The sequence below is a fragment of the Indicator indicator genome, chromosome 6 (genome assembly GCF_027791375.1).
Source record: "Indicator indicator isolate 239-I01 chromosome 6, UM_Iind_1.1, whole genome shotgun sequence".
Classification (NCBI taxonomy): domain Eukaryota; kingdom Metazoa; phylum Chordata; class Aves; order Piciformes; family Indicatoridae; genus Indicator; species Indicator indicator.
The window spans coordinates 21,161,812-21,187,371 of record NC_072015.1 but is presented as its reverse complement, the minus strand read 5'-3'; the positions used below and the strand labels follow the sequence as shown (position 1 = coordinate 21,187,371).

Below are 25,560 nucleotides of genomic sequence, written 5' to 3'. Positions count from 1 at the left end.
ATAAGCTTGGACCAAACTGTTTACAGAACTGATCTCATACAGCAAAGACATTAAGTATAAAATTCACTTTACGAATGTGCTTATGTTGTGCTGATTTTAACATGGTCCCATATTTAAAGAAGTTAATATATTCATTCCATAATTATGAGGGGGGAAATACTGAAGTATTTATTCCTTTAACAATTTTGTTGACTCTGGGAAACTTCTTACTTTCTTTTCTGGTTTGAACAGACACATGGTCTGATGCTCTGAGAACTGTTTTGCTTAACACAAGTGCTTTGGTAGCTTTTGATTTCTACACTGACATGGTACTTTCCCAGAGATTACTGTGGAGCTCTGGTTCAGCTAACTAAATGCACAGCCTTATAGCTGTCTGAGACTTTAATCATTACTGCCCAACAGCCTAGAAGCCAAAGCCATTTAAGCCCCATTCTTTCTCTCACTCTCTTATGAAAATCCTAATCGTAGCTAAAAATCTGTTGATCAGTTTTAGCCAAACTACACTGCTCCAACAGTGGATGACTGCAAATGGCTGGAAAAGCTTCCACATTGAGTAACTTTAAATGACCATACAGGTCATCAGAGTCAAATCAAAGTATGAGATAAATCTGCAGGCACAGGAGTCAATTTTTTAAATAACTGAGGAACATACACTTATGTATCAGACACAAAATAAGCCCAAAATGTGTACTCGAGCACAATTCTACTTTGAGTTATCCAATGAAAGTATACATTGTGCAGGATCTGACTGGCAGTTCTGCTTCCTCCCAACTCCATGTAGCAGAGCCACACAATAATAGCTTTTCTCAGGAATTTTGATCTATCTGCTGAAATGTTTGCATTCAAAATAGAGAAATATTTTCAAATGTATGCAATCAGTGCAAAAGTGGTTTAGCAACAATAATTATTGGCCTCAGAGGTAATACAATTATTTATGCAGAAAAAATCACTTTATCCACATGAAAGGATAAGGGGTATTTAAGCATGGCATTTAATGGGCAAGGGAGTTTATTTTCCCTTTCCAAGAACAGAACAGTGCTCCAAGAACCAAATTTTGCTTTGAGCAAATTTGAGAGCTCTATCAATTTAAGCAGGATTTGCAGGCAAATGCCCACTTTGTTACGTTTTTGGCAAGAGAAAAAGAATGAAGAGCTTTCATGGTCAAATCTGCTTTTCACCAACATCTATAGGGTATTATTAAGAAATGCTAAATAAAGTCAATTGAAAATTAATAGAGACTGCTCTTTGCTTTGCTCCATATATTAGGAAAGACTGTATTAAACTACCTGGGCAGCTGTGTAGAACTCAGAAGGTGAAAACAATGATATAGGTGGTGCATCTGGGGTCCTCTGAAATTACCTAAACCACAAATATCCAGTAACTTTAAAACCTGTTGTCTCAGTACCTATCTTGACAAGGAGTTCTTGTCATCAGTTTTTTCTCACTGAAGTGCTGTGCAGTTTATCCTACGGCTTTAGCTGTATGTTTGAATATGCCTCAGCCTGTGATTTACAATAGTGTCATTTAGGAAGATGAATGAAAAAATGTTTAATAGAAACTTTTCTGATAAGCTGGCATGGTGCTTAAATGATACCATGTGGGAGCTTCTCAAAAGATCTGGAATACAGGAAATTCTCCTTTTGGAGATGGAAGTATGAGCAGAATGAACATATGAAAAATGCATTTCTACCTATGATCATATACACAACCTATGGTATAATTACCACATATATGATATGTATCTAACACATATCCATGAAAGGAATGGAAAATAGATCACTGTAAAGATAGGTGTGCCTCAAACTAGTGAAGAGTGTGGGGGGGGGGGGGAAGAGGGAAAGAAGTTTATTTAAGATAATTTTAATTAAAAACATGTTAAAGTAAAAATACATAGTTTAAATATTTTGAAGATATTGGTCTCATAACTAATAGTCTAAATACAAAATCCATTAGGCAGACTAATGTGCTGTTAGTACAGGGGCAGAGAGGGGCATAGAGAAAGTGTTGTATATATGTGCATGTGCTGCTTTTTCTTTGCAGTGGCAGCAACATATATTTTATTTTCTTTACTATATATAAATGTACATTTTATCTTTTGGCATGAACAGAGTGAAATCAGCCATTTTTTCCCCCTCTCTATCTGTTTCACTTAATATTCTTACAGAAAAAAAATCCTTTTATATAAAACAATCAGCTAAAAAAAAAATCATGCATTTTAGAAAACCTGTATTTTTATACTTTCTGAAGATGAACTGATGCAGGGGTAGGGTGCTTTCTTTTGACAGTTACTAACAACAAGAATTATTCACCTAAAAATAGGTGGCTGATCTTAATTATTTTCATAGATGGTAAATGTGCATTCATTTTACTGCAGAGCTATTCAAAGACCACTTGCTTTGCAAATTTTTTCATTTTACTGCAGAACAGAGACTGGAAGCATAGTGCTACATTCAGATCTATCCCCATTCAGCATTGCTGTCATTAGACAGTGTTTACCCTTGCTGTGTAAGAGTGGGACCACCAAAGTAGTGCTCAAATGCAGTCTCACATGATAAATGTTTCTTGGTACTTTTTGCCTTTTTTTCTGCACATAGTTGTGAATCATTACAATCTGTACACGTTTTTCTCTATTTGCCTATCATAGTGTAACCTAATTAACAAGGGCTTTAAACACAGAATAGAAACATCCAATCTGCTCTTCCTTGCATACTTTCCTGGTATTCTGGAGACATGATCTTTGCATCTAGCATGCTCAAAAAACTGAAAGCCCAATTTTTAAATCCCTTATACTCACTTTTAATTACTTTTCACAAGATTCTGAGAATTGAAAATGCTGCCTTACTACTAAGGACTCTGGGAAATCTGGCACAAATCCCTGCCTTTTTCTTTTTAGTTACACATGTGGAGTTTCAGATTAAAAAAATAGGCATGATATGAATATGAGTGAAGACAGACAGAACAAAGAAAAATCGTATAAAAATTCTTTGTGTTTCCTCACCTGCACCTATGAATGGAATTAAAACTGATAATTTAAAACTCAAACAGTATTTTAAATATTTACATTAATGAAGTTCAACAAGATAATCAATTAAAACACCTTAAGAATTTTCCTCTAGGGGCTGACTAGCATGGGTCAGACACAGCAGCAAGATGAGACGATGCTTTGCAAATACCTCTGCATTTTTGGAGCCAGATTTGTTTGTCAGACACGTGCATGTAAAGTAAAAGCCAGAAAGAGAAAAGCAGATCTGTGATTATGCCTATATACCCCTGAGAGCCCTGAGACAACACACCAAATGTGGTGTGGTCATATCTTTCTGTGACCAGCCTGACAGTGAGTGCTGCAGCAGAAATGAGGGGGTTCCCACATGCATGCACCAGAGGGAAAGCCTGTGCGATGCCACAACTCCTGCAAACCTGTGTGCTGCAGCAAGGCTGGTTTACCGCCACCACCACACAGAAAAACCTTCCGGTGTGCCTCTCCTACCTGCCCTTCTTCGACCAAGGGGTCGATCTCCCTGTGGGACATGCCCTTCCAGCCTGCCAAAAATTAAACTGAACTAGGTGAAGCCTTTATGTGACTGGGCTTGACTCGCAACTGAACTCTGTAGCTTTCTGCTTTAATTCTAAGATTGTGTCTCTTGGTATGGCCTTAGTCTCCACATTTTGAACAGCTGAACTGCAGCTGGACTGATTTACAGCCTGGAGAGACAGCCTTACAGAGCCCACAGATGCTGCAGAGCATTGCTAAGCCACCATGTTTTTTTTTCTTGTTTCCAGCACTGTGTGAGCTCTTTTTGGTGGTATGAACTTCAGGAGGCTGCAGTGAGGGCTCCATGGCTAACAGCAGAGCTCCCTTTTCAAACCTCACGGAAATAGAAGACAATGACTAACAAGAAATTTGTAAATGTGTACTCCTGGCACAGCTTTAAGGGGCAATTTTTTTTTTTAAAGCTCAGAAATTACTTAGTCACTTGTTAGAGAAGTCTGAATGGAAGTTTATGAAACTAACTGAAGCGATTCAATCCTCATGAGTGGTCCAGCAACACCAAGGGTCTGTAGCTGCACTCGACACTGAAGGCTAACCTTGCACTCTGCAAAGAAAACATCATGTCACAAACAGGACTTTTGAGCTTTTGGCAGCAATGGGACATTGATGGCTTAGGTCGTGCTTGAAATGTCTCTGAACTTCATCTCTGAAGCCTCAAACACATGAGCAATCAAGCAGTACAAGCCTTAGGGGCTGGGGAGTTACAGGAGGCCAGAAAATACACAAGCCCATTAGTACTCATCATAATTATTGAAATCTGTAAAATAAGTATTGGAATAAGTCTTTGCAGAAAGATGTGGATTGAAGTATTTGTTTCGCTCCTCCAGAATCAGATTGTTTTTGTTAAATGCCTGGGAAGAAAAATAGAAGAGATAAGAAAATGGTAAGGACAGAAGAAATTTAGTCACTAACTGCTATTTCACCAAGGCAATTTTTGTGGCAAAAATCTGTGTATACTAAATCAGTCAAAAATGCATTGAGAAATACTTGCACATTTACAAAAAACTTGAATTTGCATTTATCTGCTTACATAACAACATTCCTAAAAAAAAAGCAATGTTACTTAAGAAAGTAAAGCCAGATACTTTTCCTCATTATAAAACTAACTTTATGATTAAAAATACTTTTCAATCATACATATTCGGTTCGTCCTACTAGAATGATTTAACCATCTTTTTACTGAATGAGAACTGTTTTCTCATTCATTAATTCCATGGTTTCCAAATGCAATATGTAGGAGAAATGTCTGAAGGTCAAAAGAGTACAGATTCTGTTTTTCTAAGAAATACGAGTATTTAGAATATGAATTTTTAAAGTTGTTTTTTGTGTGTGTTTCTGTTTGTTTTGTTTTTATGTGTAGCTATCCAAAGAGATGACTAGTAGAGTCTGGAAAAGCTTTAAATTAGGTACATACTCCACCACTGATTAAAAATATCTAGACTTCTCTTGCCATTTTTAATGAAATTATTTATAAATATCTTTAAGCAGAAAAATGCAGAAATTTTAAACTGGATTATTGTCATGGTTTAAAGCCAGTGTCTTTTTAAAAAACCATAGAGTTGAGTTCTCCAGGAGGACCAGAAAGGTCCAGGGGATGGACTGGAAAATTGTAGCTCTGTTATTCAATCCCATAATCCTGCTATCTCTGTACATTTAGCTGCAAAGTTATTATCTCTCTCTTTTCTTCCCTTTCTTCTCCCTGGATGCAACGAGCTACCTTATCTGGTGTCAGGGGAGGATAGTTCCAGTGGCCTTGAAGGCCAACGTAATTTTCACTCTGCAATATTGCCCTGTTTAGGTCTAATGCCAGGGACTAAGGGAAGGCAGTTTCAGGCCTGGCCAGCCTGAATCCAGCCTAGCATTGGGTCGGAATGAAAGAGGCGTATGTTACACCCCAGGTGGGGAGAAAAGGAGCAATTGGGGGTTGTGGTTTAGTCTGGTGGGGGGAAGGTTTTCTGGGATTTTCGTGTACCCTGTATACGCATTAGGTGTTAAGGATTCTTGTATTCTGTATTTTTCTTGTGTCCTTTTGAACACAATGTCTGTATTTCTATCCAAATCAACAAGAATGTGTTTATTTTACTTCTTTTGAGAGTAAAAGTATTTCTGTCTGCTCTTTAAACCGAGGCAATCATCCAGGTAGGATTTAAGAAAAATTGTCGTTTTCAAAAAACTTTGCAGCCACATGAATAAGCTGTGGAATCTGGTTACTGAACTAGGTCTTTTCAGAACACACACTTCCTTAATTCAGTGGATTTGAAAAGCACAAAAGGCCATTAAAAGAAAACTGGTATTTGGGAGCAACAATATAGATACCATGCCGGACTCTCAGCCAATGTACATCTAATCTGCTCATTTACAGAGAATTTAGGCTATGAACATTTGCTGAGAGTCTGACCTAGAATATATTCACCAGATACATCTCATGGACTAGACAGAGTACAGCAAGATGAACACTGACACCCTATCATCAAGGCCGAAGGAGTAACTTCGATATATGGCATGATGGTTTATAATGGCTCTATTTACTTCTTGAATAAGCTATTAGTGAACACAATTAGGGAAAATAAAACATGACTCAAAACTTGGGTAGTCTGATTTTCTTCAGAAAAGGCTGCTGCTGTATAAATGGTACATATACACAAGATCTAAATTCCTGTCTAATAGGGATTGACAAAGCAAAGAATGTGTAATTACAATTCGTCAGGTGAAATCTATTTCTGTCACTAACAATCAGGATAATTTGAATTCAAATGCCACTGCAGAAAACTAGAAAGTAGAATTCTTTGATACAGCAGAACTCTTGTGTAGGACCATAAACACTGTACATTATAGAGCTCCCAACCCATTTCTCACCTTGATGGCTTCTACAGAATCATATTTCTCCAGTTTGTTGATATGGTTGGTAATGCTGGTATTTAGAGGAGCTGGTGACACTGGATGTATGACAGTTGCATCATGGGACTGTTGTTGATATCGTTGGCAGTAAGTGTAAACAAGCAGGGTAAGAAGGCAACCAAGTATAGAGCTACTTAATCCCACTGCCATCATGTGAAACATGTTGAACTCTGCAGAGTGGAGAGCAGAAGACAATCTTATTTTTAAAAAAATAGCAATAAAAGCTTAAGCTTGGAGAAAAATGTAGGCAAGTGTTTGACTCAAGAGAAATTTCCTGTGTTTTCCAGGAACATTTCAATTACAATGGTTTATTCCTGCAGTAGTAAATGCATTGCATTTCCCTGAAGGGATGATTACAAGAATCTTAGATAACCATACATCTCTGTAAGTATTAGGATTGAGATTTTTGAAAGATGCTTAAACAAGTTTAGAATCCAAATAACAGATGAATGAATTGCATGTTATATGTTTCAATAGTTTAGCAAAAGACTTCTTCAGACTCTATGGCAAAGTCTTGTTATATATAAAAATTAAGTAGGTAATGTACATACATAGCTTTTTTCCCAGTGAGCTACACCATCACCATCTCTGCTTTCTTCTAGTTCTTTCTCTTACAGATAGTGATGTGTGGCAGAATGAACAAAACCTTGATATCTTTGAATCACAGTCCTGCTTTTAATATACATCTAGAGCTGAAAAGCTTACCGCCACATCTTTTTTCTTCTATGCTGCTGGATCGTGCCACTGATATTTCTAGAAAAAATAAATAAACCACTTATACCATGAAGAAAAAGTATACAGAGAACTACCAGTTTGTTTAACATAGTAAGGATTTATAAAGTTATTCTACTATGTTCACTCCAAATTGAAAGCAAAAAGGTTTTGACTGTGTGGTGGAATTAAAAAAAGGTTCCATGAGATCTTCAGCTTCATTAGTTTCCCAAGCAAAAGCAGTAACATTTTTAATTCTTGCCTTGAAACATCTCTGAAATTAAAAACTAGTTTTGCGCATGAAAACATTCTTTGTGGAGTTTAAGCACATTAAGAAAGTGTTGATTTTCTGAATAGTAAAATTAACAAGAGCTTAATTATCTTGTGTTCAAATGGGTTCACTGCTTCTAGAAGTCACATCTGTCTAGCACTAATGTGAAAAGAGGGAATTTACAAATCATAAAAAAAGATGACTGCCTGTTTCATGAGTCTCAGTTGTAAACCAATAAAATGACATTCCAGCCTGTATCCTTACCACTTTGACTTTGGAAACGCTCTGAATCAAGATTGAATAAAATCTTTTAGATGTTGAATTTTCAACTCTAGTTCAGGACCATGGCTTCTGTGAAGTTCTGTCATACAAATCTCTTGAACCTCTCTGAAAGGATAGGGGTGGGGTAACTGATAGTCTACCTGGATTTCACAAAAGCTTTCCAATTCTTTGTCAAAGGCTTTCCAAGCAACAAACAAGATGAGGAAAAAGATAGAAAACATGGTAGTACTATGTGTCCAGTTGTTACAATAGAGGAAGGCTACCACTTCTGCAGAACCCAGGGTTTTCAGCAAAGAGCTAGAAAAGCAGGACATAAATGTGGTTTTGAAGTTTGATAATACAAACTTAAGGTAGTGTGGACAAGGGCATGCTGTGAATAGCTGCAGAAGAGCCTTACAAAACTAGGCAATACAGTAACAAGTGAAACAGCATATAGATCAGTGTAAAGCAATATGTACAGTGAAAAGCAATCCTGGTTTCACATATAAAACAACTGGCTGTGAGCTTACAATTACTACACCTGAGTGAGACTGGGGGGTTATGCAAATTGTTCCATTAAAATATCAGCTTAGTGTTCAGAAGTAATTAAAAAGGCAAATCAAATGCTAGGTGCTACCAAGAAAGCAACAGTGAATAGGACAGGGTATCAGCATTATGCCACTTTACAAATCTATGTGTAGTTCACACCACATACATTGTGGTGTGAAGTTCTGGTTTTCCCATCTAAGGGTGTCTCTAGTAAAACTGAAAAGCAGACCAGAAATGGGCAGGAATGATGGCCACAGATAAGCAATGTCTTCTGTCTTTTGGCAAATATCAGATCCAACAGAACAGCACTGTCACAGAGTTAAAGGCTGAGAGCACGTGCCTGACACTGTTAATTCACAATCCAAACAAAAAGAAGAAAAAAAAAAAACACAACAAAAAAAACCATCATAAGCCAGGAAATTATAATGCACTACAAGGTAATATTGGTAAAAACTAACAGCAGCAGCAATGACAAGAAGTCATTTTTTCACTCCACCATAATCACTCTATATACTAAGAGATAAGGAACAGAGATAAGGTAAGCAGGAGGACAAGAAAGACGGTGGACACACTAGCTGATGAAAGGAGGGAATTAGAAAGAGATGGAAGGAGGAACTCTGAGTCAGAGGACCTGAAAGTAAACTGAGCAATCCCAAGAAAAGAAATTAGTTTGCCTAAGGTAAGCGAAATATGACTTTATCTGCTGTGATACAGGTAATCTGAGGAAGAGTGGCAAGCAAACCAGAAGGATGAGAGAAGAGGTGGCTCAAATTCAGATTCTGAAAATGCCTACATTCCAGAACAAGACGTAGAGCCTATACTGTCTTAAGCAGAATGTGAGTATTAATGGAGCTGCTTCAAAAGCCTGAGGAAAGAGGGAAAATACAATGTGGGAATTTTTGCTTTCACATGGACAATTTTCACATCGGTTTTTGAGGAAAAAATAGTATTGGGGAGTTAAAGCATTATGCATCATTCATAAAAAAAGTGTTTAAATTTGTTGATTTCTTTGTTACATTGCACTATATTGTCCTGCATAGTCACAGAAAGGTTGCCATACTGAGTAAACATAATTACATTTTGAATGATACATTAAAATGTACATTTCTTTCTGTGAGTAGACTGCTAGCTTTTTTTAATGCACACAGCCAGAAAGCTGTTGACAGGAATGCAATGTGGCCACCCATACTGTTGTGTGGATTTAAATTACTCTTGTGATTTAAAAACCAGAATGCTACAATGATGGGTTTTGACAAGTACTATAGAACAATATATGATGTGACTACCCATCGGCTACTTAGCAGCCATGGAGGAGATAAGGACCTGAGGCACAGTTAATAGTATTTACTTTTGTATGCAGTTGCTAATTTAAGAGACTCTGTGAAATGATTTCCAGGTTAATTACCACAGCTCCATTTTTGTATATGCAAACCTCAAAATCTAGAGGAATGTTTCTCTAATAACCCCAACGCCTCAAAACCAAATAAAGTAAAAAGCAAACTATTTCTCTTGACTGTCTGTAGTCATCCCTGTACCCTACTACCAAGTAGACAGGAGGGACCTGCAGCATGCTGTGACATTGACTAACTGAAGTCCCAGGCAGTGACAGTAGGGACAGATCCACAGCACACAGTGCCATGAAGCAGATTTTCATGAAACTAGATCTAGCAACACTGGCTCTATATAGCAGATCAGTGTGCTTTAGCTGACAAAAGACAACTTCTGTTCCAGCTCTTGGCACTGCACAGCGCAGTCTAAGACAGTACTGTGCCTCACTCTTAAAATGTTGAGACATTTCACTAATTTTTCAAGAAGCAGGTTGACCTCACCTGGTATAAAGTTGGAGTCCAAAGCACAGGCTCGGCTCTCTGTGGTATTGCCTGTGCACTGGCTGCCCACAGGAAACAAAATGATGCACTGACGAACGCGGAACTGGAAGCCAGACAAGTCGCAGTTGGACCATTTGGACCATTCGGACCAGCTGTCTGCAACAGGCAGAAAGGGACACACATGCCAATACTGCAAACCCATGCTTCCAGTACACCCAGGGAGAGAGAAATAGCCTGTATTTTGAATTACAACAGAAGGCCTCATCCCCAGCTACCACCAACTATCAGAGGACAGCTTTCATTACAATAAAATGAAGGCAGTTGGGCTTTGGCAGAAGCCTCTGAAACGTAGAGTGTGATGACAAATTTGTCACAGATCTATTATAGCTTTGGCTTCTGTCATGGCCTTTGTGTGCAGAAGCTTGAGGGATTCTGCAGTGGTGACTGTGTGACATCTATTTAACCAGAAGGCACCTCAGAAAGATCAGGCCACCAGTCTGTAATATTATAAACTTCATTCCTGCAGAATTAGGTCATCAATTCTAAATGCTAAACTGCTTTATCCATTATTTGCATATGTGTGTTATCATTTTAAAAACAGAATATATTTCCCCCTCTTAGAGCAGCAGTAAATATTCAAAGTATAAAACTCTGTTTTATTCAATACAGACACTGTTGCAACCAATTACACTTACTGATAAACAGCCTATAAACTGTTACTGATCAACAGTGCAGTGCTTCTATTCATATTAATGTGACTGCATTTGGGTAAATTAAAAGAAAAAATATAAACATAGTGATATACCTTTAAAAATGAAAGATGAGAAAAAAATGATGTATTTTGCAGACACCAGTCTGTTACTTCATTTTTAGCGCATACTTGCACTGGATTGGAGTTGGATTTGCCATTGACCTTCCATATCCTCAGTAAATCCTTAGTATCAGGATTCCAGAAATTTTTGTTTTCTGCTAGTTTTGTTTGCCATAAAAAAGACACTGTTCGAAATGTCAAGAAACCTTTGCTCTTTTCACTACTTAAGAAATGTTATAAATAATATCCATGTTTGCATATGTGTTTCTGTGTTGGTTGGTTGTTCTTAGATTCCAAGTGTCATCACTATTCCTTTCCTATGTTATATCACTCAAACAGACAATGTCACCAATGGTACTTCCAAATCTGCACAAAGAAGAACCACTGTGGTCAGTGGTTGGTACTTTAGCACAAGAAAGTGGCTCAGGAATGCAGGAGTCTATCCAAACATGACATCTAGTATTGCAGTAATTTTTGTCCCATACCAATGTAAAACAAGAGCAGTAAAAGAAAGCTTTGAAATCTCCATCATGAACAAGAGGCTAGGGCCACTCTCACAGCTAGTTGATGATGTGCTGTTTCAGAAGCCTACGGAAAATTTTCCATGAGATTAAAATATCAATAAAACATCATGGAGTGCGAGAAACACACTTCACTCTCTGAAATTGTATTGCTTTATGAAACTTTTCACTTTCTTGATCCAAACTGGAAACAACCTTCTCCTCCTCCACCCCATCTACTCAAGGTAACAAGCAAGTCAAAATAAGATGAAGAGATTATTTCTAAACGTTTGCAAACTGTCATTTCTATAAAAACGGTGGTAGAAAACAAATGAGCAACAAGAGAAATGGCTACAACAGTAGCACAATGAATGTGCCAGTTTCGAACTTTTAAAGATGCCTTAGGGATCCCAAGGTAGCTATGTACTTCTGCATTCAAAGTACACTATTTGTCTTGAAAAAGTCAAATCACTAACTGAGTTGTATGTTTGGGTCTTTTTTAAAAACACCATAACGGAGTGACTCATCTGCTTTGATTTTGACAAAGCAGGTACTTTTTTCTGCTGCAAGACATGCAGTACCTAGCAAAGGAAATTAACTTAAATTGTAGTTCAGCTGTGGTGGTTTGAAACTGTCTTTTTAATTTTTCCTTGCAAAGTTCAGAACAGAGAAAGTGAAAGAATGTAAATAAGTCACTATTGGGTGTAAGAAAGCAAAATAACGATTGTTCTAAACACTTCCATTGGATAGATAGAAATGTTTAAGAACTATTACCCAAAACAAAGTAGGCATTCGGCACATTCTGCGTTCGGCAGTGGGGGCAGTTGCTGGGCTGTCTGGTTGCTGTTTCTTCTTCTCTTCTGGCTGAAGATAACACACTGACCTTGGCAGCTAAGTTAACAACTTTCTGCTTAACTAACTCTGCTTCTCTGTCCAGGGGGGTCTGGGGGGGAAGCTCCTGGGAGAGAGAGAGGCCCCTTTGGGAGGGTCCTCTTGGGGGGAAGCAAAGGGAGATCGGTTGTGCTTTTCTGTTGATTGTATATATTTGTGAATGTCGTGAATTTTGTATATTTGTACATATTCATTGCATTTCATTGTAGATTTTAGACTCTGCTTGTAAATACAGCTTTTCATTTGCTTCCAATCTGGGCTAGCCTGGTTACTGTCGGTGGGGGGGGAATTTCAGCTCACACCGACACACTTTTTATTTTTGGCGCCCAACGTGGGGCTCGATTGCTTGTGATTTATTTCTGCTCAGATTAGGAAGCAAAATGAAGCTGTTTTGGATTCTGAGTCATTCTATTTCATCTATTATCGGTGCAATTGTCTACAGATGGGCCATTTCTTGCATGATAGACAAGATTGTGAGATATGTGGCATATAAGTTGTTTCTTTGGGTTAAGAACAAGTTACTGAATGTTGGTGAATTCTGTTGTGGTCTTATTGGGCTAAGAAGGTATGGTAACTCAACTATGGATCTGCTAGCAGACACATATGAGTTTGTTACTCCTCTTACAACTACAGAGGGTCCTTGGAACCAGTGGTACCCTAGATATCTTGTGCTAGCCTTAATCTTAATTTTGTTGCTTCTTGGAATAATCATATGGCTACTGATAGCACTGTGTCAGGAAAGACATAAGGCTACTTGCTCTTCCAACTCTGCTGTGAATGTGAAAACCAAGCCAGTAAATTTGGTGGCCACTGTAAGCAGAAAGCGTAAAGGAGCTGCAGGAGGAGATGCAGATGCTGCAGGAGATGGTGCAGATGGAGATGAGGGTCCTTCTACTCAGGGTCCCTCTCTTAAGAAAGATCCTTCTGATGAGGAAGAGAGGGTTAGCCTTAAAACTCTGGTAGACCTCTTGAGACCCCACATGGATGATGGAGATGTAGGTCAGGATGTAGACCCTGGTAGATTAGCAACTGCTGGCAGAGCCTCTGAACTCAAGGAAATTCAACGGAGGATTACAACAGGATTATGGGGACAGCAACCTCAGGATGATGATGATGAGGAGGAGGATGACATACAGTCAGCTAATGCACCCAGACAGGAAATTAGACATGTGAGGAAGGATTACATCAGAGGAGATAATGAGCCAGTCCTGTCTTGGCTAGCCAGGTGTTTTGATATGGGAGCCCCAGCATTGGTGGTAGGCGACAAGTCGGCCTCTCAGTTGGGGATGCTCTCAAAGGATACAGGCATAGACAGGCATCTAGGCAAGTGCATTGGTAAAGTTTCTCTGTGGGCACGCCTCCTACTGGCAGTCTCGCTGAGGTACCCCAGCAGAGATGATTTACCATGGAACCCTAAGCCTTGGACCACAATAGATGAGGGAATCAAGCGTCTGAGAGAGTTTGCTGTGAGAGAAGTAATGTATGGAGATCATAAGACTCTGAATCCTGATGAAATTCCTGTTGGAACAGGCCTTGTCAAAAAGCTCATTAAGCTTGCTCCTCCTAATTATGCTACTATTCTGGCAAGCAGGATTGTGGCAAGAAATTATGGTGGAGTGCCTCCCACTGTTGGCCATTTCACTGACCAAATGAGGCAGTTGGAGGATAGTCTTGCACGTACTTCTTTGGTTTCAGCCATTGAAACTCTGTCTGGAAAGATGGAGAATTGCATGAAAGAGCTGAAGGAGGAACTTAAAACCTCCATATCCAACTTGATGAAGGGGGATGATTCTAATTCCTCTTCCTCCAGATGGATACAAGTTTCAGCTGTCAGAAACAGACATGCTCCAAGAAGGCCATTCCAGAATAGGTCAAACCAAAACAGACAGCAGAGGCAATCACGTGGCAGTATCTGGATAACTCTGCGTGATCAGTTTGGTGAGAACATGAACAGATGGGATGGTCAACCAACTTCTGATCTTTTCAAGAGGTTACGGGAGCTGCAGAGGGGCAGATCCCGAGGTAGCAATACCAGGAGGGTAGCTGTCGCTTCCTCAGTTTCCCAGAACAACTCTGATAGCTCCAACAGTGATCCTAATTCTGGTGCTGGACATTGTGCCGGCTGTACATGTGGAGGTAATCCCCACCATTAGGGGTGCCCTGCCTTCCGCCAGGGGGAGGTAAGGGATAATGGAGATAACAGAATCTATTGGGATGTGTACATCCAGTGGCCTGGCACTTCAAAATTTCAGAAGTACAGGGCCTTGGTTGACACAGGAGCTCAGTGCACCATAATACCATCAAATTATCAAGGGGCAGAATCTATAACTATTCAGGGAGTCACTGGTGGATCTCAAGAGTTGTTTAAGATAGAAGTTGATATAAGTTTAACTGGGAAGCAGTGGAAGAAACATACTATTGTAACAGGTCCTAATGCACCTTGTATTTTGGGAATTGACTTTCTGAGAGAAGGGCGTTTTAAAGACCCTAAGGGTTACAAATGGGCTTTTGGAACAGCAACTGTAGAAATTGATGGAGGAAAATTGAAGTTGTCCATTAGACCTGAGCTTTCAGATGAATCTGCAGTTGTGGGACAACATGAGATAGAGGATGTAAAGCTGCCGGTTGCTTCTCAAACTGTGCATCACAGACAATACAGAACCAACCGTGACTCTTTGGTGCCCATTCAAAACTTGATTCGTCAGTTGTAGAGTCAGAAGGTCATCAGCAAAACTCATTCACCTTTCAACAGTCCAATCTGGCCTGTGAGAAAGCAGAATGGAGAGTGGCGTCTGACAGTTGATTTCCGTGCCTTGAATGAAGTAACTCCACCCATGAGTGCAGCTGTACCAGACATGATGGAACTCCAATATGAGCTGGAATCCAAGCAGGCCAAATGGTATGCTACCATAGACATTGCTAATGCTTTCTTCTCTATTCCCATAGCAGAGGAATGCAGGCCTCAGTTTGCTTTCACCTGGAGAGGCATTCAGTACACATTCAATTGTTTGCCCCAGGGGTGGATTCACAGTTCAACCATCTGCCATGCAGTGATCCATGATGCTTTGGAGAAAGGTGGAGCTCCAGAACACATTCAGTTCATTGATGACATCATCGTCTGGGGTGAGACTGCTGAAGAAGTCTTTGAGAAAGGTAACAAAATCCTTGACATTCTCTTGCAAGCTGGTTTCGCTATCAAGCGAGACAAGGTGAAAGGACCTGCCAGAGAAATCCAGTTTCTGGGAGTGCGGTGGCAAGATGGTCGCCGTCACATCCCAATGGATGTGATAAACAGAGTCTCCACCATGGCAAATCCCATCAACAAAAAAGAAACTCTGCGCTTCCTAGGCATAGTGGGATTTTGGAGACTGCACATTCCTGGATACAGTCAGATTGTGAAACCTCTCTATGATGTGACTCGAAAGAGAAACAGTTTCCAATGGGGTCCTGAGCAACAAGCAGCCTTTGACCAGATCAAGCGAGAGGTAGTCCAAGCGATGGGTCTGGGACCTGTCCGAACTGGTCCAGACATTAAGAACATTCTGTACACGGCCGCGAGTGACAATGGTCCAACCTGGTGCTTATGGCAAAGAGCTCCAGGGGAGACACAAGGACGTCCTCTTGGTTTCTGGGGTCGTGGCTACAGAGGCTCAGAGGCAAACTACACTCCAACAGAGAAAGAGATTTTAGCTGCTTATGAAGGAGTGAAAGCTGCTTCTGAAGTCATCGGAACTGAGTCACAACTTCTTCTAGCTCCTAGATTGCCAGTTCTGAATTGGATGTTCAAAGGCAAAGGTTCTTCACCACATCATGCAACAGATGCTACCTGGTCTAAGTGGATGGCTCTGATAACACAGAGAGCTCGAATGGGAAATCTCGAAAGGCCTGGTTTGGTGGAGGTGATCACAAACTGGCCAGAAGGCACAAGCTGTGCTAAACCTCCAGAGGAGAGAGTAACTCGTGCAGAGGAAGCTCCTCCTTACAGTGATCTGTCTGATGATGAAAAGAGATATGCTTTGTTCACAGACGGTTCCTGTCGTCTGGTTGGGAACAAGCGGAGATGGAAATCTGCAGTGTGGAGTCCAACGCGCAGAGTTGCAGAAGCGAGAGATGGAGAAGGAGAATCCAGTCAATTCGCAGAGGTAAAAGCTGTCCAGCTAGCTCTTAACATAGCTGAACGTGAGAGATGGCCAAAGCTTTATCTCTACACCGACTCGTGGATGGTAGCCAATGCCTTGTGGGGTTGGCTGAAAGACTGGAAGAAGAATGGCTGGCAGAGGAAAGGAAAGCCAATCTGGGCTGCAGATCTGTGGCAAGACATTGCTGCTCGCATTGAGAGAATCCCAGTGAGAGTGAGACACATTGATGCTCACATTCCTAAGAGCAAAGCTACTGAGGAACAACAACACAACCATCAGGCAGATCTAGCTGCAAGAGTTTCCCAGGTGGACACAAACTCTGATCCTGATCCTGATCTTGACTGGAAACACCGAGGTGAGCTGTTCTTAGCTCGGTGGGCCCATGACTCGTCAGGACATCAAGGCAGAGATGCAACCTACCGATGGGCTCGTGACAGATCCATTGACATTTCCCTGGATGCTATCACACAAGTCATCCATGACTGTGACATTTGTGCTGCTATTAAGCAGGCAAAGCGGATCAAGCCCTTGTGGTACGGTGACCGATGGTCCAAGTACAAGTATGGTGAAGCCTGGCAGATTGACTACGTCACTCTACCTCGTTCTCCATCTGGTAAGCAGTATGTGCTGACTATGGTAGAGGCAAGCACTGGATGGCTGGAAACTTATCCAGTTCCTCATGCAACTGCACGTAACACCATTCTTGGCCTGGAGAGACAAATCCTGTGGAGACATGGAACTCCAGAGAGGATTGAGTCAGACAACGGAACTCATTTCAAGAACAATCTTGTAAAAAACTGGGCCAAAGAGCACGGCATCGAGTGGATATTCCACATTCCCTACTATGCACCAGCTGCAGGGAAGATCGAACGCTACAACGGTTTGCTGAAAACCACTCTCAAAGCCATGGGGGGTGGATCTTTGAAAAACTGGGAGAAACATTTAGCACAAGCAACCTGGTTGGTGAATAGCAGAGGTTCAGTGAATCGAGCTGGACCTGCCCAATCAGATTTGTTGCGAAAGGAAGAAGGTGATAGAGTTCCTGTTATCAGAGAAAAGAATCTGTTAGGCAAAACTGTTTGGGTATTTTCTCCTTCAGGAGAGGCCAAACCTGTCCGAGGGGTGGTTTCTGCTGAAGGTCCTGGTCACACCTATTGGGTGATGCAAGAAAATGGTGAAATTCAGTGTATTCCACAAAGAAATCTAACTTTGGCTGAGAGAGGTTAAATTCAGAGTGTTGCGCAGATACAGCATCGCGTCCCAAGAGGAGAGTTCATGAGATCTACGGTGCACGAACCCTGAGAGCCCTGAGTCACCTGAGAGTCCCTGTTCCTTCCTTCGCTCCATCTGTGAGGAAACAAGCTGTTTGCTGTTTTTCCTGTGATTTGACTCTTTTGAATCATCTACATCCGAGATAGCCGGAATGGACTATGGTCTTTATTCACCTATTGTTGTAGATGTTATTTTAGATTAGATAAATGATAGTAGCAGCCAATGGAATTGTTTAGAAGGGGTGGACTGTGGTGGTTTGAAACTGTCTTTTTAATTTTTCCTTGCAAAGTTCAGAACAGAGAAAGTGAAAGAATGTAAATAAGTCACTATTGGGTGTAAGAAAGCAAAATAACGATTGTTCTAAACACTTCCATTGGATAGATAGAAATGTTTAAGAACTATTACCCAAAACAAAGTAGGCACTCTGCACATTCTGCGTTCGGCAGTGGGGGCAGTTGCTGGGCTGTCTGGCTGCTGTTTCTTCTTCTCTTCTGGCTGAAGATAACACACTGACCTTGGCAGCTAAGTTAACAACTTTCTGCTTAACTAACTCTGCTTCTCTGTCCAGGGGGGTCTGGGGGGGAAGCTCCTGGGAGAGAGAGTGGCCCCTTTGGGAGGGTCCTCTTGGGGGGAAGCAAAGGGAGATCGGTTGTGCTTTTCTGTTGATTGTATATATTTGTGAATGTCGTGAATTTTGTATATTTGTACATATTCATTGCATTTCATTGTAGATTTTAGACTCTGCTTGTAAATACAGCTTTTCATTTGCTTCCAATCTGGGCTAGCCTGGTTATTGTCGGTGGGGGGGGGGAATTTCAGCTCACACCGACACATCAGCAAAGGTAATAGATCTATAACTTCAAATTCATGGGCTTGTGCCTTCACGTGCACAGTTTCATGATATGAACAGAAAACTCTTGAAATCTTTTGCAATCTAGGAGCTCTAAAGTGAAGCAACTAATACAATGTGGTAACAGAGGTGCTTATTCCCATTTACTGTTGGCTGTAATCCATTATTCAGCAATAAATGAAAACAAATTTTCCCACTGGCTTTTCCCTATTGATTTTATCTGGCTTGATGTGGTTCTACTCTCTACTTCTCACTTAAATTGCATGAAAAAAATGAATTTCCTTCAACATAGGTCAGAAGGCAGAGTTAAAATTGCAGGAAAATGTCACGACTCATCATACCATAAAATGAGCAGGAGTGCTGAGACATTTCATTCACTAATACTCCACAGTTATTGAAAAAGTCTGCTTCTTAACATCCAAAGTTGAAGAGGCTATTTTACAAAGAGCATTACTGTTTGCTCTATGTTTCATATGAAAATGGGGCAAACATTATCAACTTGAAGGAAATTGTGATGTTAAATATCAACCTCAGCAATTTACTTGGTATGAATATTTAGTGTTACAACAAATGCACTTCTTTGTGATTAAAAGTCTCCCAGGCTGTTTGCATGACCCACTTCAAATATTATACAATTTTAGTTTATTCAGCCCTGGAACCTGGTAACTTAAATTTTAATTTTTAAAAAGGGGGAGGGAGGAGGTGGTGTCCTGTGAGCTCTACCCTGCTACTGTTTGATTTACTGTGGTTGTAGCACGTAAGAATTGATTGTGCATCTAACAAAGGATAGAAATTATTTACTCTTAAATAATAGATCAAGAAGCATTATGTTGCCTAACTGTGAATGCCACGTTCTGTTGCACATAAACAACAAAGCTGCATGGGCTGATTTGCCATACCTGGACATGGCTGTGTGTTGCAGAGTGCTTCCTCAGTGTGCAGTCCGAGGCAGATATCTCCTCCATAAGCAGGTGCTGGGTTTGTGCAGGAGCGAGTCCTCATGTAATGCCCTCCCCCACAAGTTGCTGAGCACTTTGACCAAGATGACCAACAAGACCAGCCTCCATCCACTGAAAAGGCACAAAACATCATATTGTTCCACGTTGATGAATGGCATGACATGATACAACCCATCTTCCTTATATTGTATGGATCTGACTCATAGTCTATTGAAATTACTGGAGACTTTTATGTGCCACTAAATATAAGCCTACAAATTTAGTCTTACCACAATGGCATTTATTTTATATGTTTTTAAAGCCCCTGATAAACTGGGAAGCCTAACAAAGTTACTAATCCATGTAAGACACTTTCAGTGGGTACTAAAATATCTTTCAGGCCAAAACTCTTTCCTTTTTGCTTTTGCTTTTCTTATAAGCTCAAAGTAATTTTTTATTTATGAAATAAAACTTAGACTAATAATGTCAACAGACAGAGAAATCTAGATTTTGTTTTGCAGCACAGGTGAGATTGCCTTAACCTTATAACTATTTCAATTGATCTAACACAGTTGTAGGGTTATATGGTCCAGTATAACATTATAATGTTAATGTGGATGTAGCATAGATGCCAGCAGCAGAACAATGGCAGTAGTTCAAAAAAAGCAACAAACAAATACCAAAAAGGAGTTGCCACTAATATTTTCAAATACAAGTTGTTGAAAAATGAATTTATTACTTTTTTTCCCCATTAGTACTTACAAATTCAAGTATGTCAAACTGTTCTCCAGTCTGAGTTTTCACAAGGTTCCTCTGAAATGTAGTCTGGATTTCACAGGAGCCTCATTTGTCAGATGGCTTTTGACACATGGCCAATAGATAGGCTTCTAATGAAAGTTCACCTCATTGCCTGCAACAGACTAGCTTCTTTGCAGCCTCTGTTCTTAAAGCTATTGCTCTAGGATGTATTTCTGGCATTTATGGCTATATTGCAGCCCATTTGCCAAAGGCTTCCTATCTGCAGCCAAATGACAGTGTCAGATGTACTTCTCCTGGGGACAGCATTCCTGCTGGAAAGAATCTCAGTGTTTTGTTAATTTTTCTTACAATATTTTGAAGATTGAAAAAAAATAATCAACAAACCCCTAAACTTTCAAAATTTTTATATCCTAGACAGAATGAATTTCTTTTAAAATCTCTATTTGAAGCATTAGCACTTGCTTTCCTAATACTTAAGCAAGGAAATTGATTACAATGTCTGAAAGTGATTAAAAGAAATAAGAACGTAATTTAACCAACACTAATAGTTGAGAAACAGAGTACAATAAAGGCAATGTGCCAGTAAAGTTTTGTTTTATGACAGGGTCCCAAACTGAGCAGAATTTTCACCTTTTTACCTCTTACCACTCACAGCAGCAGTGAGAATTTTACCACACAGGACAGATACTCTTTATTCCTTACTTTTAAAAATACCAGTCAAGTATACATTTTTGGATGCATTTTTACAGTGTCCTTGTTTAAGACATTCCTTGTAAGACTTTAGTTCATGTTTTTTTTTGAAACAATTGATTGTCACTGAAGTCTCCAAAGCATTCATCCAGCATGTCACAATGACTCCTTTTGATCCTTTCTGTTTAATAGCCTTTCAAGGACTAAACTATTTTTGATTGGTTTATTGAAATTGTATTTCATAATTATCTTCTAACAACAACAACAACAAAAAGTAAAATAGTTTCTAAACGTAAAAAAAAATTAACTTACAATGAGAATCTCTTTGCAGTATTTGCAAAACCATAATATTAAAAAAATAATTTTGTTCTGGTAGCATTGTGTATCACAAATGTGCTTGGTGAGCTGATTAAAATGACTTCTGTGCAAAGGCTGCAACAGTGAGAAAATTAGCCAGGAGAATGTGGCTATTTTGACATTAAAACCTGTATGTGCATTTTTAATGTAATTTCAGATACAGCATACCATCAAGTTCTCAACTAATCAAGCAGGTGATTAACTAGTGCATACCTAAGTTTATTATCTAGTCCAGTAAGTGCAGTTTTTGAATATATAGCATTTTATTATCTGTTTGTTTGCATTATCACAGAATCATGGAATATATCTTGACCTTGAAGATCATCCTTTGATGATCTTTGACCCAGTACTGGAGTGTCAACACAAAAACATGTCCCTAAGCAACAGGTCCACACACCTCTTGAAATCCACCCAGGGATGGTAACTAGGTCACTGTCCTGAGCAGACCATTCCAGTGTCTGATAAACCTTCCAGTGGAGAAGTAATTCCTAATATCCATTTTATACCTCCCCTGGAGCAGCTTGTAACCATTTTCTCTCACTTGTCATCAAGAAAAAGCTGGTCACATCCTCACTCCAACCTCCCTTAAGATAGTTGTAGAGAGGGGTAAAGTCTCCCTTCAGCCTCCTTTTTTTTTTTTTTCTCCCATTCAATTTACAGTGATCCTTGAGTAGCTAAAATTAATAAACAGAGGCATTCCTGATGCAGTGTACAGACCTCCACGAAAACAACGGAGAGCCTGAGTTTGCCTAGGCAGAAGACAAATTGTCTGCAAACATTACATGTGGTTTATTCATTGTAATGGAGAGAGTGATCTCCAACACTTTCTTCCTATTTTTCAGTGGACCAGAGTGAGAATTACAAATGCACATGCATTTGAAACTGTCATCTGCCATCTATCTACACATGGCCAAGAATACAGAGACCAGTATGAAATACAGGAAGGTCAGCATGTTCTACTACTCCAGTGATCATGGATGTACTACAAGACTCTGGATGTAAAGGGAGAAGTAGGTCTGTGGAAGATAGGCAAGGACAGACATAATATAATAGGTAATGTTAGATATGATCATGGTTGAGCTAGACAGCAGAATTATAGCTGTTTTCCTGAGCCATTATTTACTGACAGGCTGCCATCCTAAATCTCTAGGTCTTTCAAGGACTATCATAACTACCTCTTTCATTTGTCACCAGAAATTTCCTTCTCAGCACCAGAGGAAAATAAAATATTATCATGGTTAAATAAGATCAAAGGAGTGGGTATTTACTTCTTGAGTTTTTACAAGACCTCAATAGAGCTCTGTGGTTTCTTTCATCTTTCTTTAAAGTTGCTCAGCAACACAGCACCATTTTTTTGTGTTTTTTTTTTCTTTTTCTTTTTGTGATGGAGTCCTTAATGTTATTTTGGTTTCCTATAGGAGGAAAAATATACAGCTGCAAGGAAAGTTCTAGCCACTACTGTTTCTTTACATAACAGTTTGGCAGAACTTTTGGGACAAAAGCAAATCATTAAAGCAGTTCCACAATACATACAGAGTCTTTACATTTTCTGACAATTACTGAGGCTGGTCCCTTTTGAAAGAAGGCATCCTTTGGCTAGCAGGATGCTCCCAAACAGTGCTTTATAGTAAAGCAAACAACTTTTTGCCTACTGGCTGTTGCTGTGGTTAATAAATATTTCCTCACTATAACGAAAAAAAGATAAGAACAAAAAACCACATAGGGAGGAGGATGTACCAGGGAGAAACACTGTACAGAAATGAGATCTCCTGGGGACATGACAAAACATCAACACTACTGGAGAATTTTCAAGAGACAATTAAGTAAACTGGATCTCCTGTTATGCACCTTGGGCATCAGAAGGAAGTGGAAAGAAGCATGGGCATACACACTGATCTTACCTGCTTTCATGAGCACACTGATAGGATTGAATGTTCTTTCATTTACTGTCTGGCCTCATTTCAAATTTAATGAATAACAAAAAAAATTTTTTTTTGTGTATGCTTTTAAGCTTTTAACTTTTTATGTTTATCTTTTTGAAAATGTATCAAAACAGAATACATGAAGGAGTATAAATAGAAGGCAGCAAGTATTTCCACCTGCAAAAATCTTGTGCTTCCCAGTAGCTCATTAAAAAGTTAAGCCAGGGGGCACTGGGTATTAAGCAGCCTACAGACCCCAAAGAGGACTGCTCCCTTCCAGACACTTGTGGATCATCCCATTCCATGTCACTTAGTTTACTGCTTTTTCCTGATATGGCTGCACATTTCAATGAGGGAAAAGCAATTTTTACATCATAGTTTGCAAAGGCAAAGTCTTGTTTCTATGATGCTACTGATAACTTCTATTCATAAAAGCAGTGCTGGATAAAACAGTCAATGTAGCACAATGCAGAAACACAGAAGGCAAAGGAGTGCTTCTAAGGAAAGTACAACAACAAAATCTAAGGCTTAAGACTGTAGCTGAGACTCAAGTTAGAAAAGAAAGTTGCTTCCAAAGTACAGTTCAGCCTTCTCACTAAGCTACAGAGGCATCATGCAGAGAGATGGGCATCAGCAGCCTCAAAGCTTTATTGGATCAGAGTAATTTTTTCCTCCTGATTTAGAAAGTTACTTCAGGATAAATTTTGTCTGTGACTTTAAAAATATTCTTGTTTCGTTGTGGCCAAATATGATTGCAAGGAATAAAAAAGGAGAAAAAATATAAAAGCAGTAATGAAGAAAACACAACAAGCAATAACTGGCTTTAGGGGATGTATAAATAACTGAAATAGTCTTTCAGGGGGCTTTGTATATCTGAAACTCATTGCTATTAGCACATTTAGTGATACATGATTTTATTAATTTCTTCTCAGACAAAATGTCATAACAAAACAAAACTAAAACTAAAATTTGCAGGTAGTAAAATCACAAAATGCCATCACAGAGTATCAGAACTTCAAATCTAAGTGATGGCAACTGATGACAACTGTCATTTCCATCTGATCCACCACTGTCCTCTGTGGAGGTGATGGAACAGGAACTCCTGCAAGCCCATGCTACTCAATGGCACTCATGTAGCTATGCTTTAAACTTCTAATTAAGGGACATTGGCCAAGTGTTTGCAGGTTCACAGACTGAATCAGGTTGGGACCCTCAAAGGTCCTGCAGTAAGCAGGAACACCTCCAAATAGATTAGGCTGCCCAGGGCCATATAAAATCTGATCTTGTCTGCAAGGGCAGGGCCTCAACCACATTCCTGGGCAACCTGTTCAGTGGTTCCTATGTATGAAACAATAAAAGAGAAGGCAACAAGAAACAAAATGAAACAAAAATGAGAAAAATCTCTCTTTTCCTACAGTAATTACTGAAGATATTTGTAATATTTTGAACTAGGACAGAATCTGTGTTTGGTTATTTCTATTTTTAGTCAAACAAATCTTTTACTTAATACATTCCTGTATTCTTTGTGAATTTGCTGAATTTACTATTCAGACAACACTTCTCTTTATCACCTAAGTCTCTTCATCATGTAAATATCTTACAAAACCCTAACACTTCTGAGTATAGATTCTTTTCTTTTCATATTGACAATGTATTAGTAACTCAAAGGAAACAAACATGTCCGTGAGTATTCACAGATCCTTTCCATAGTTATTGAGGCTATTCAGTGCTTGCCAGCTCAACTCTATTCACCACATCTCTAAGCTATGCTAAAAGAGCTGAGGCACAGGACCAAAGCATAATTTCCCAGTGCAAGATAATAGTATGAATTCTCTTCTAAAAGCAGTTTGGCCACCTGTAAACTGAGAAATGGGCCTTACCCTACACTGACTCTCAAACTCTTTCTGCAGATTATTTGGGAGAGTGCTAGTACTGTAGGCAAAATTGCATGGAGAATCATTCTAAAACTTGTATGATACAGAAAAATCATATGGGCCTGGGTAGAATTTCTGGCAATTTTTTGGCACGATTCAATTTACTACTACATGTTCAGCTTTTAAAAAGCCTGAATGAAAAGAAAACTGCCCAGTGACTGCTAACAATACATACATCAGTGCAGCATTTACTCTGCTGCAATCTGTGGGGAAAAAAACATGACTGTTTCTTCCTTCCCTGATGGTTGAAGAAAGGCTTAAGAGTAGCTGAAGGCAGGTTCTAGATGACTTCAGTATTTTTTTTAAGTTTGGGTATCCTGCAGCACATTCAACCACGAATTACAGTCTATTAATATATTAAGAAGTATATTTAAAACAATGCTGCAAGATATTTAACCTAACAAGAGAGTTTTGTACACTTGGTGATT

General features: G+C 39.4%; 1 protein-coding gene across 1 annotated transcript in view; it reads right to left on the bottom strand.

Annotated features, from left to right (window-relative positions):
* Positions 1-4,281: 4,281 nt before the first annotated feature.
* The window catches only part of SEMA5A (semaphorin 5A), a 281,365-nt gene continuing 260,086 nt past the window's right edge, over positions 4,282-25,560 (bottom strand). Inside the window, exons 18-22 of the mRNA XM_054381978.1 lie at positions 19,432-19,602; positions 10,070-10,225; positions 7,154-7,201; positions 6,407-6,618; positions 4,282-4,401 (exon numbers count right to left, since the gene is read on the bottom strand). Coding sequence (XP_054237953.1) covers positions 4,282-4,401; positions 6,407-6,618; positions 7,154-7,201; positions 10,070-10,225; positions 19,432-19,602 — 707 coding nt within the window. The remainder of the gene's footprint in view (positions 4,402-6,406; positions 6,619-7,153; positions 7,202-10,069; positions 10,226-19,431; positions 19,603-25,560) is intronic.